Here is a 12,423-nt window from a genome sequence, read left to right on the forward strand (position 1 = left end):
AGAGCCAGCAGCAGCTGTAGTTGGATATCAGTGTGTTCCTGTAGGAGCTGGGCTCTGTTCTCCAGGTGCCCTGGTGCCTGTGCAGTTCCTCTCCCAGGTATTTTCTGGCTGCTGTCAGCACTGCTGCAAATGCTGCAGGAGTTTTGCTGTTGTGGCCCAGCTAACATATCTACTTTCCTGCAACAGCAACTACAACTTCTCCACGGATGGGTTCAGTGGCTCAGGAAGCAACACAAACCACAGCTCCTCGGTTGGTGTGCAGGGAGTGGACTGGATGAGGAAACTGGCCTTCCGCTACCGCAGGGTACGCGAGATCTACAACAAATACAAGGCTGATGTTGGAGGTGAGTGGGCACCTGCACCGAGGTCTGAACAGAGCTTGTAGGGCCAGACTGTCCTTCCTCAGAGTTTTGGCTTTTCTGAATGTGTGGACATGAGAAGTAAACCATTCTCCCAGTGCTAACTGGGATCAAATTTCCATGGAATCCAAGAGAGTACATCTTCCAAAACTGAACAGCATGCTAGTGCAGGCTGTGAGTTATCATGGAGATAGGGATGGTCAGTCAGTCCTGGAGCTAACAAAGTTGTGGTGCATATAGTGTCCCTTTGCTAATTTAGTATGAAAGGTTGCCTGGCATTCTGCTCAGGACAGGTCTGAATGACTCACTTGCCCTTCTTCTCAGGAGGTGTCATTCATGTCTTCACAAAGTCTGCTTTTTGTCATGTCATTGTCAGGAAACACAGTGGTCACCCCTGGGCTGTTGGGTCCACGGTCTGACATGACATCTCTATCTTTTCACAATATCACTTAAAACCTTTCAGTTTTGCTTCCTTTCCAGCTCCAAAGCGATCATAATGATGCAAACCACAGTGAGCAAATGGAGATGAGTTTTCTGTTTAGTCTGAATCTTTGCATTGCTGTCCCTGGAAAAGGGATGTTGCTGGAGCAGCTCACCCTGCAGGGTGACTCGGCCTGGTGGGTTGTGGATTTGGGTACCCTTTACCTACACAAAAAAAACACTTGATAGATCATTTTCTTGGACAAATGTTCTAAAAACCAGGTGTTCGAAACTACAGCTTTCAGCCTGTCAGTGTAAGTGTGCAGTTCAGTTTGCTGGAGTTACCTGATTTCTGGCAGGGATCAGACCATGATTCTGTATTTTGCATGTGGGAAACCTGGATGCAGAGTTTTTCAGGACCTGTGTAAAGCCCCATGGTAAAGCAGCTGTGGGTGCAGCCCACTGTGGGTCCCTCCATGGCCTCAGTGCAGGGGACTGGTGCACTACAGGACTGGAATGAGGGAGCTCGTACCTCACGGCTGGAAGGGAGGTGCAGGCTCCATGTGCTCCTTTCTTGTGTTTACTGACAGCAGCAAGTTTGACTGTATGGACTCCATTTCTGGCTGCTTTTAATTCAAAACTGGAGGCTTGGAGAAAATTATATTGAAAAGAGATTACAAACATGGGAATAAAAAAAAGGAGGGCAGTTTAAAAAAGATACATAAAAGGGGTTAAAGTGGAAAGGGTCCTTGGGAAGAATGATGTCAGAGGGGGTGACATCCGCTGCTCTATGGCCTTGGACCCCTGCTGCTGTGAGTGCTTTGTATGAGAGAAGTGCATTTGTTTGCCTGTATCCTGAGAAAGCTTTGAATAATCGGAGAAAAGCATCTGCCCAGTTCCCCACAGTCAGACTCCTGGATGGATGTCTGGGCTCATCCATGTCACTGGAAGCTGGTTTCTCTTGCTGCTTCAAGACAGACAGTCCAGCTTCCAGAGGCCTTCAGTTCTGTGTTATTTATTGCAGAGCAGGCAGCTGGTGCATTGGGGGACAGCTCTCTCCGTGTCAGACTTGCCAGCTCAGCTGGGCAAACACATGTTCCTTACCTTCCAGGCCTGCTTAGCCCGCAGAAGAGGGAAGCTCTGCAGCGACTGAGGACTGATATAGAAGTGCTAACAGATTCCTGGCTAGAAACTGCATTAAAGTCCCTGCTGCTCATCCAGTCCAGGTATGGAACCTGGAAGTGCGTGAGTGGCTTTCGCAGCCCTTGGGTCTGCGTGCAGCACTGCTGCTGAGAGGCAAAGTGTCTGACTGCAAAAACTCCATCCCTGAGCACCCTTTAGGATTTCTTTGCTGCAACACCTGTAGTTAGGAAGGTCCCCATGCTCACCAAATTACTTTTCTGCCAGAGAATTCTTCCAGAAGTAAACAAGCAAAAATCACGAAACCTTGGCCTAAAAAGCCTCCTGAGAGCAGGACAACAAAGCGTGTGGCACTTGGGAAAGCCGAGCAGGCTGCCTGGAGCAGCCGTGGCACCACTGGCTACAGATGTGCAGTAACAAGTGTTTTTCTTCTTTTAGAAAAAACTGTGAGAACATCCTGATCACAACCACCCAACTGATGCCAGCTCTTGCCAAAGTTCTCCTGTATGGATTGGGCGAAGTGTTTCCCATTGAAAATATTTATAGTGCTACAAAAATAGGTAAGGGGTTGTGCCAAGTCTCTGGCACTGCAGCGTGTGCTGGGGATTAGCAGGGAGTTTTACGTGGGAAGTGCCATTTCATGCTGTGGTCCAGCTGGTCATGGCTTCTGGCTCAGGAGCTAAACTGGGAGTTATCCCCTCCCAGTAAGACAAGAATGTGTCTCTGGAAGGAAGGGACCATTTCTCTCTGCCTAATGCTCCTCAACACTGCGTTGTGTTGGCAGGTAAAGAGAGCTGCTTCGAGAGGATCGTGTCGCGGTTTGGGAAGAAGGTCACCTATGTGGTGATTGGGGACGGGCGCGACGAGGAGGTGGCAGCCAAGCAGGTAGGTCTGACTGCAGAGGTGGCTGGGGGACAATACAAAGGGAAGTCACTGCAGCAGGCTTTGCCTGCAGGGACTCTTGTTCCAAGGCTGAACAATTCAGGCTGGGGCAGCCAGGGGCAAAGTTTGTCTTTGATGCAAGAGATCTTCCACATGTTAAGATGGGCTGTTTTCTGGCTCTTGGGGGTTTAAAGTTTCTGGTTTACTGTTGTTTACAGTTGCATATAACACTGTCCCTGTAAGCAGTGTCTTGGTGTAGCACGTTGGATGTAGCATGTTCAGAGGTTAGACAGTGATCTTGGAGGTCTCTTCCACCCTGGATGATTCTGTGTCCTGATCATAGCCTGTGGCTATCAGGGTAATGCAGTTTCTCAGGAGCACAGAGGAGTCAGGGCTCAGTGGCAGCAGCACATCATTACAGCACCTGCCATTAGTCTGGATTACAAACAAGGAGCAGTTTGATTGATTTGGACAGGCCTAGATGAGTTGTTCAGTTGTGCTAATTAACAACAGTGAAGTGCACGGATAACTGTCAGGACCTTGTCTGCAGGCTTCACACGTTCTGCCATGTGCCAGAGCTGCCACCTGTGCGGGTTCCCTGGGAGCCCTGGGCAGGCATTCCTAGATTCAGCAGCAGCTCACAGCCAAGGTTTTTATCGTGAGCAGCTGACAGTCAGTGCTGGTGCCTGTCATACACAGATGTGCAGATAAGATACAGATGTGCAGGTGGCCAATATCCATCCTGAGCGTGGTGTGCTCAAAACCACCACACTGCACAGCCCTGCAGCTGTACCCTGGCTGCTTCCACCTCAGCTGAAAATCCCTGATAAACTTGACTGTCCTCTCTTTGTCACAGCACAACATGCCGTTCTGGAGGATCACAAATCACGCTGACCTCGTGTCCCTTCACCAAGCCCTTGAGTTAGACTTCCTGTAAGAAGCTGGAGCAGAGGTGAGACTGCAGCTCCTGTGAGCTCTCTCCATCACTGGAGAGGCAGAAATCTCACACATTTGAGGACTCACTTTTCAGCTTGATGAAGAAAACATACCTGATGCAAAATCTACAGTGGAACACGACAGCAGGTCATTCCTCAGGAGTCCTGCCAAGTCCCAGAGGTGTCCTGCAAAGGAGCCCTAGACTCAGCAGGGCTACAGCTTGTCTGCCAGAAGGGACTTACAGAGCCAGCTGAATGCTTCTGGCAGGTGTCTCCAGAGGGAGGGGCCATACAACAGCAGAAGTATTTGTAAGAGCCCTCTCCTTTCTATTCAGCTTAGTTGTAGAACCCAAGTACACATAAAACCTTATTTTTATAGGAAAATGCTGATGGCAGAGCTGAACCTTCCTTGTTTTGCAAAGCCGAAGAGCTATGGGGTTTTTTCATGGGAAATATTAATGAAAATGTCAAAAATACCTCTGTTGCTGTAAAATGTGTCCTCTCTCCTTTCCTGTGTGTTCAAAGCAGTTAATTTATTACAGTGTCCTTATTTCCTCAATGTGGGATTACTGGAAAACAGAAAAATAAGGGAACGCTTCTGGGATATGTGGTTCCTTGTAGAGGCAAATGTTGGTGTTCTGAGTTTATCCTGGTGGCTTCTAGTCAATGTGTGTACAAGTCCTGTTAGCCAGCAGGAGACCATTGGATTCCAGCCTTGGCCTGGACCGTAGATCCCACAGATTTTCCCTGTAAAGGAAAACGAAACCGCCTGTGAACATCAGGTATGGCAGACTAGTGCAGACTGCTCAGATGTGAACAGAGTCCTCACCTGGACTAGGAATAATCTAATTCCTAAATCCTCATGAATGTTACAGAGAAGGCTCTGGCTATGGTTGTTAACCTTCACCTCTGCATTCCTGACTCCATGTGTGAGAAAAAGCTCCTTTTAGTAGAATCAGATTCAGTTTTCTTATATTCTTCTTTGCATTAGCCTAACTACATAGTGAGAAACAAATGCCTTGTTAAGAGGGACTTAATTTTCTAAGACACTGTGACTTGGCAGCCTGGAGCACACTGGCCTTGAGAGGAATGGCAATGCTGATTTTTCTGCCACTGTCTCAGAAAAGAGACTGGAGCCAGTGACCTGCAGCTCCCCTGGCAAGGAACAGCCAACTGGGGACTGGGGCTGGCATACGGGCTGGTTTTGTGCCAGGTCAGGCTCTGTTTGGTGACATCTGCCTCCCCCTGCACCCCGATGGCACCAGATCAGCAGGTGCTTGGGGTTCCTGCCCTGAGGACGGGTGTGTGCTGCACCCCAGCCAGACCTGTGGCTGCACCCAGACCCCTCCAGATTGCTGGTCCCAGCCCCACGTCACCTGTCTGGGACCCACAGGGGACTGGGCTGGAAGTCTGTCACTGCAGGGGCGACACTGACCCACTTGCTGTGCCCACACAAGGGATGTATTTGCTGCATTCCTTCCATGGCATTAATTACTGAGGGATATTTCCATCAGTGCAGGCTCTGCTGTGCCCTGGGAACGTCTGTTCCTGGGCCATCTCCAGTGACCACTGGGGAGAAGGTGCCTAGAGCCAGGGGTTTGGATCCCCAGTGCTTAGGGAGTGGACCCAGGAGCTCTGTTTCATATTGTCCTAGCTCCAGTTTCCTTTTGTGTTTTGTTTTTTTTTAATTAAATTGGAATCAAAGGAGATTCTTTTTCCCAGGTGGTCACAGGAGTCGGGAGTGATCAGCTTTCCATCCAGCTCCTTGTCAGGTGTTGGCCTTTTGCTCTGATCCCAGATGGATACTGGGTCTGCATATTTCCCTAGGAGCTCTGCAGCAGGAACACAGTTATGTGGGAGCTGCTGCCCACGAGCAGCAGGACCACTCACCCCATGAGGGGAATCTGAGGACAGGTGTCTGCTGTGGGTGTCACTGGGCAGCTCAGCAGAGGGGAGGTGTTTGGCTGCCCTTGGGGCTGCTGGCCCAGGAGAGCCCTGGGGCTGTGCTGGGGGTGTTAGCAGCAGGTTTGGAGAGGGGAGCAGGAGTCCCCAGGGATGTTCTCTGTACCAGATGGAGAGCTCAGGTGTGTTACCACCTATTCCAGGCAGCTGGAGCAGCTCCAGCTCAATGACTGCTGGGTCCACAGATCCAGTTCCTCTGGGGTCCCTGTGAAGTGTGTTACAGTGCCAGCCAGAGCTGTGCCGAGGAGCAGCCCCGTTGCTCCCAGGGTTGGAAATATCACCAGAGGATCAGGACTTACCTGGATTCACAGAAGAGTCTGTGTGGGATCCTGAACATCCCTCAGTGAGTCCCAGTCCATCCAAAGGTCTCCTGTAAGCAGGCTTGGGGGCTGTCCCAAGCTGTGCAGCAGCCTGTTGGGAGCACGTCTTGTACTCTGGCTGGCTAAACGTTGGGATTAAAACCTGTGCCTTAACCTCCCACCACTGGCATGGCCAAGTAGCCCCTTTGCTTTGCTCCCGTGGAAGCAGCTGTGAGAGCTGTGCTGAGGAGGGCTGGGTTTGCCCAGGCATTCTCAATGGGTGCTGGGCCTGCGGGCCTGAGCCACCTGGCAGCTGGCTGTGCTCTTTGTTTGTTTACTTCCAAATGTTTTAAGAAAATTTTAAGATGTTGGTAAAATTTTAGCTGAGCGTGGAACTTGCAGCCACTGACATTTCATACTGATATTTATACGATGTTTCCTTGAATGTATGTAAAGTACTTTTATAACAGGAGGTTGATGGTACATTTCTGTGTTTGTTAATAAAGGGTGACCTGGCTATTTTATTTTTTTCCTCTGTTGGCTGAATTTAAGCCTTTTCCTGTCTCTCATGAGGCAGGAACAGCACCTCTATCCAAGTATTGATTTTTCTCCTGTCTCTGTCACCAGTTCAGCTACAGCCAGGTAGGCTAATGGAAGAGCAAACCCGAACACCTGAAGGACAGTCAGCCTGTGGGCCTGGGGTACCTGAGCTCACCTGGGTGCTGCCAGCCTCCCCTGCAGCTTCACCACAGCCACGGAGGCTTTAAAAACCACCTGATCCACTAATATTTGCTGCCTCCGAGAGCCCCGGGGGAGGTGTCTGTGCTGGTAGTGGTGGGCAAGACCCCTGGAGTCCAGAGCAGTCCTTGCTGTGCTACAAGGGGTGAGTCCCGGGCACTGCTGGCTGTGGGGTCTCTGCCTGTTCATGGTCTGTAATGGGAACTGTCCTATGAACTGGAAAAAAAAAGAATAAAGTCTTTATTTTCTGTAGTGACTGCTTCAGCTTGTTTTCTGCCCCCCATGTCAGTCCCTGCCCCTGTGACAGCCTGGGCCAGGCTTGGTGGCACTGGCAGGTTACAATGCAGCCTCTGGGGAGTCCTGGGTAGCCAGTGGGGCATAGACTGGCTCCTGGGCTCTGCTGAGATGCCCAGGGCAGGCACACAGTGCTCCCTGAACAAACCTTCCCTTCCCGTTTCTTTTGCACAAGGCCATCAAACACCCCTCCTCCCAGCCTGTGCTGCACAGCTGCTGGCCTTGGCCACGGGCTGATTGATTGGAGGAGCAGCTGTGAAACAGAGTTCAGCTGCTCCTCCAGCTGTATCCTGCTGCCTTCCCTGGGATGGGGTTCCCCTCCTAGGCTGGGTCCTGCTGGGGGGAAGTGATGGAGGCAAGGGGAAGGGGCCAGGAGTCAATGCTTTGGGCAACCAAGACATGCCACAGCTGCCAACTGGGCAACAGCAAAAGAGGCAGAGGCTGCTCTGGGGCCTGCTTGGGTTTTGGCACCAATCTTGGAACCGCCCTGCCTGGGAGCTGGGTGGGTGTCTGTGCCCAGGTGCCAGCACAGCCCCACATGCACACCCCCCAGCTGACCACGCACAGCCACCTACGGCTGAGAACTGCCCGTGGCCAACTGCAGCCTGGGTATGGCATTAGGAGCACTGCCAAGGGTGTGGTGGTGGGAATGGCAGCCAAGGGAGCATGAGGTGTCCATAATAAGCCAGAAGCACCAAGCCACCCCGCAGCCACTCTGTCAGCACAGACCTCCTTCCCATCCCTCCCTGAACATGGTGATAACAGGTGAGCTTTGACCTTGATACCAAAACTAACACACAAAGGAAGAAAACTCTGTCTGGAAACAAAGGTCAGACAGCCATAGCCACGGAGGAAACGAGCTCCCACATCCCTGCGCAGCAACAGCAGCAGCAGGCACAGGAGAGGCACAGAGAGAACAAACCAGTGCTCTTGGGGTTTTTCTTTTGAACAAGCTAATAATAAATAACAAGGAAAGCTGACACAGCACCGCACCCATGCTGGACCTGCCACATGCCACAATGTGCTGGACCTGCCACAAATACCATGGCTTTCCTTGAGGGTGCAGCCATAGGAGCCATGCTGTGTGCCATAGGACTCCTTGGGCATTTCCACATCATCCCTCATTCCTGCCAGGTCTCTCCAGCTGCCCAAAACAACAGCCTGGGGGAGCAGAACCAGGACCACAACTAACAAATAGACCTCCCCTGCATGTCCCTTTGGAGGAGCTGCCCTCAGGCAGCAGACTCGAGGGCAGCAGCCCCATTCAGGAAGCGCTGCTGTGCCAGCTGGGAGACAGGGAACTGGATCTGGGCCAGGCACTGCATCCGCCTGTTCACAAGGTCCGCCTCAGAGAACGAGTGAAACTCCAGCCCATCACTCCCTCCATCGGCATCTACCTCATCATAGCCACCCTCCTGCTGCACCTGCCTGTTGGGGTGCAGCCACTTGTAGTAGGTGACCCTCAGCCCCAGTCCCAGCAGGTAGCAGGGCAGGGCGGCAGAGACCACTGGGAGGAGGTACCAGTGGTCCTCAGAGGGGGCCTGGCCCCAGAGCCAAGAGAGGGCCAGCAGTGTGCTGTCCACCAGGATGAAGCTGTGGTAGATGATGCTGCGGTGCAGCGTCCTCCCCTGCGCCACGTTGAACCAGCTGAAGTAGAGGATCACAGCCACCATGGCCCGGTAAAGCTGCTCAGGGCCAGGTGATTCCATGAAGTTTGTGCCCTGCAGGCTGACCCAGAGGAACATGGCCAGCCACACGAGTGGGAAGTGGACAGCCACACCGTAGGGCCAGAGCAGGGAGAAGAGGGCGACTGCAGGATGATGGGGGACAGATGAGGAAGAGGTTCCACAGGAAGTAGATGATGGAGGAGCCCCGGCTCAGCTCGTACTTGTCCCGCAAGAAGGAGCGCAGGGACTGGTGGTAGTCCAGCAGAGACCAGGACACACACAGGAGCGCAGTGCCAATCCCCAGGCCTGCAAACAGAGATGGAGATGCTGAGGGGAGACCGAGACAGGGCCCAGCCTGGCTCAAACCTTCCCCTGCCCGGTGCTGCTACAAGGAGCTTCCCCCGCACTCACTGAGCTGCTGCTGCCAGGGTCAGAGCCTCAGCACCCCACCCTCCCTCAGCCTTCTGCCCTCCCCAAGGAGGAGGCTGGTGCTGGTCTTGCCCAGAAGGTGAAGAAGAAGCGCTGGGACTGAGTAGCCCTGCAGAGCCCACACAGGCAGGCCTGTGCTCCACCTACACCCACATTGGCATCTCCCTGCTCCCCAGCCTGACCCTCAGCCTCTCCTGGGGCACGTAAGGAAATGACCACAGTGGTCACAGCTCCAACCCTCCCACCTGAGCCCAGCACGGTCCATTGCAGCAGGAGGTTCACCCTCCTGTGTAACATGGGAGCAGAATGACCCTTCAAGCAAGTGTCCTATGGGGTCCTGCAGCCCCCAGACAGCCCATCCGGTCTGTCACATCCAAGCCCACTCTGACCCCAAGCCTGCACCCCCATAGCCCCCTCCCCTGGCCCCAGACCCCTCACCCTGGGAGATCTCAGCCTTGTTTGTCTGAAGGATAATGTAGAGGAGCAGGGTGAGCTGCGGGGTGTTCTCGAGGAATGTCTCGAAGAGCCGCAGCATGCTGATGTCGTGGGAGAGGAAGGCCATGTGTCTCTGCTCCTCCTCCTCCTCTGCCTTCGCCCAGCACACCTTCCAGCCCACCTTCAGAGCGTGGAGGCACCTGTGTGGGGACCCAGCCAGTGGTGAGGGGCCACACAAGCCCCTCGGTCCTCATGCTGTTCTGGCAGGACAACAAACCCCTCCAATTTATACCCAAACCCCTCCTTCCCCCTCCCCAAACCAGGCACCACAGGAGACGCGATGCCCAGCCACGCGTGAAGTGTCAAACAGAGAACTGCCCTCAGAGGACCTGCCAGGATCGTTTCCTGTCCCCGGGAGGGGAGGCCCCGCCGCGCCCCCCGAACTCCCGGGAGCGCCAAGGCCCAGACGAGGATCCGGGGCCCCGCTCCGTTTGGTCGGAGGGCTCCAGCAGCGGCGACAGCACCGGGAGACAAGAGCTGAGCCGGGGGAGCTTCAGCTGGAGGGATACAGGTGGCTCCGCCCGGGAGCCCCTCGCCCCCCCCGGGGCACCGCTCACCCCACCCCGGGCAGGCCGGCAGCTGCGGGGGGCCGGGACCCTCGTCCTCCCCTGCTGGAGCAGAGTGAGGGGCAGCCGGGGGGGGTGAGGGGAGACTGGGGCGGAGCGGGGACGATGCCCGGCGGTGGGCAGGGCGGGTGCCCGGGGGATGCCCGAGGCCGCGGGAAGCCGGCGCGGGGCTGCCGTACCTGAAGAGAAAGCCGAGCTGCAGGAGGTGCAAGGCGGTGAGCAGCGCGGCGGGCACGGCGGGGCGCAGCGCGGGCGGGTCGGAGCGCAGCCAGAGCCAGCTGCAGGCCTGGGCGGCGGCCGAGGCAGCGGCGAGCAGCGACAGCGACAGCGCGGCCCAGCCCGGCTGCCCGCGCCACACGTACTCCGCCGCCACCCACCCGTCCATGAACAGATCCAGCGCCGCCGCCGCCGTCCCCGCCGCCGCCAGCGCCAACTGCAGCGGCCCGAACCGCGGCGGGGCGACCCGGGGGGACATGGACAGCGGGACCCGCCCCGGCACGGACCGCACCGGACCGGACCGCACCCCGCGCGGGCCCCGCCCCCGCCGCCCTCTGTCCCGCCCCTCGCTCTCTGTCCCGCCCCAGCCCCGCCCCCGCTCTCTGTCCCGCCCCCGCCCCGCCCCGCCCTCTGTCCCGCCTCTCACGGCCCAGCTCCCGCCGCAGCCCCGGCCCGGCCCGGCAGAGCCGCCTCGGCCCCTCCAGGGAAGCGGCATCTCCTGGCTGCGGTTCTGCTACACCGGGGGCCGAGCCGCCCCCAGCCCCACACTCGCGTGTTCCCCCCCCGGAGCCCCGGCTCCCCGCGGGACCGCCGTGACACGCAGCCCAGGCCCGCCGGGGCTGAGTGGGGCGGGGGTGCCGGGGGTTCGGAGCACGGCCCTCCGCTATGTCCGGCTGTGCTCCCAGCCCCGCCCTGCTCCACGGCCCCTCCGCTCGCTCTGGCCCCACCACAGAGGGGGGGGGGCCGGGACACGGGGGATGAGCTGTGGGGCAGCCGCGGCAGGACGGGCTGGAGCTCCGGTCCAGCCAGAACAGCACCACGCAGAGCTTGGGGGTCCCTGCCTTCACCCGCCCTCAGCGCGGGCAGCACAGTGCTGTTTTATCCGATTGCACAACTGCTCTCTTTACTGCAAGCACTTCCATGCATCTTCACTTCTAAAAATGGTCAGGAATTCCTAACCTGCGCACTAATTACAGTACTTTTGGCTTCCAGATCTGCTGGACTCCATAGTGAGATGTTAACCAGTAACACACCTACTACACGGTTTAGCACCACAGGCTACAGCTGGGCCACAGAACCTGAGCAGGACACAGATTTGCCCCAGCCGTAACCCCAGGAACAGAGACCCCAGGTCCCCCAGGCAGCTCCACGGATGTGTTCACAGGGAACAACTGCTTTTGCAAAACAAAGTCAATTCACCAGCTCCAGGCAACAGAAACCCCACGACCTGCAGCTCCCATAGCACAGAGATCCTACCAGCCCCTGAGCCCTCTGCCCCAGCCCTGGCTGCGTGTGCAGCTATTCCAGCAGTCCCTGGGCACTTGGCAGGCAGCAATCGAAGGACAGGGCAGCAATCTGTGTGCAGCACAGTACAGAACAACAGCTCTCACCTGCAAGTGCAGTTCAGTGTCTCAGCAGTTCAGCTTGAAAGATCTGGGTCCTGCTTTTCAGCAACACCTTCACAAAGCGGAAAGCTGTGTGGTTCCTTCTGTGAGAACAGCTACATTACACACCTGAAATGCTCCTGAACATTTATGAACTCTTGAAGTGCTCTCATTACAAGTACAAAACAATTGCCAGAAGGCAGGTCTGTTGGAATTTCCTACGACAGGAAGCTCACCGTGACAGAGGGACAATATGGTGCTGCAGCCGCCTGCAGCCTCCCTGAACAAGGCAGAGTGTGAAGAAAAACAGGAAACACAAATCTCTTATCTCCACCCCAATCCATCTAGAGTATCAACCTATATCCTAACAGTGTTTTTCTGTTACGCTTTAAAAATGGTTTAAAGAATAAAATCTAATTGCACTTGGTGTAATTCATTTGAGCTTCAGCTAAAATCATAGAACAGCATGTCCTGAGGTGAAAGAGACCCCCAAGGATCATGAAGTTCAATTCTTGGCACTGCACAGGACACCCCAACAATGCCACCCTGTCCCTGAGAGCATTGTCCAAACACTCCTTGAGCGCTGGCAGCCTTGGTGCTGTGCCTGCTGCCCTGGGGAGCCTGTTTTGGTGGCAG

At 55.4% G+C, this 12,423-nt stretch overlaps 2 protein-coding genes across 2 annotated transcripts in view; one reads left to right on the forward strand and one right to left on the reverse strand.

Moving 5' to 3' along the window:
- Window positions 1-6,991, forward strand: part of EYA3 (EYA transcriptional coactivator and phosphatase 3) — a 55,705-nt gene extending 48,714 nt beyond the window's left edge. The window contains 5 exon segments of the mRNA XM_032709863.1: window positions 187-344; window positions 1,891-2,005; window positions 2,358-2,479; window positions 2,704-2,804; window positions 3,658-6,991. Of these exon segments, the coding sequence (XP_032565754.1) occupies window positions 187-344; window positions 1,891-2,005; window positions 2,358-2,479; window positions 2,704-2,804; window positions 3,658-3,738 (577 nt within the window). The 3' untranslated portion in view covers window positions 3,739-6,991.
- On the reverse strand, window positions 6,522-10,673 carry XKR8 (XK related 8). The gene is given in 4 exon segments (XM_032709864.1): window positions 6,522-8,855; window positions 8,857-9,002; window positions 9,564-9,760; window positions 10,366-10,673. Coding segments are annotated over 4 exon segments (1,233 nt in total). The 5' UTR covers window positions 10,662-10,673; the 3' UTR covers window positions 6,522-8,261.
- Between the last annotated feature and the right edge of the window lie 1,750 nt (window positions 10,674-12,423).

Source organism: Chiroxiphia lanceolata, chromosome 24 (assembly GCF_009829145.1).
Source record: "Chiroxiphia lanceolata isolate bChiLan1 chromosome 24, bChiLan1.pri, whole genome shotgun sequence".
NCBI classification, from domain to species: domain Eukaryota; kingdom Metazoa; phylum Chordata; class Aves; order Passeriformes; family Pipridae; genus Chiroxiphia; species Chiroxiphia lanceolata.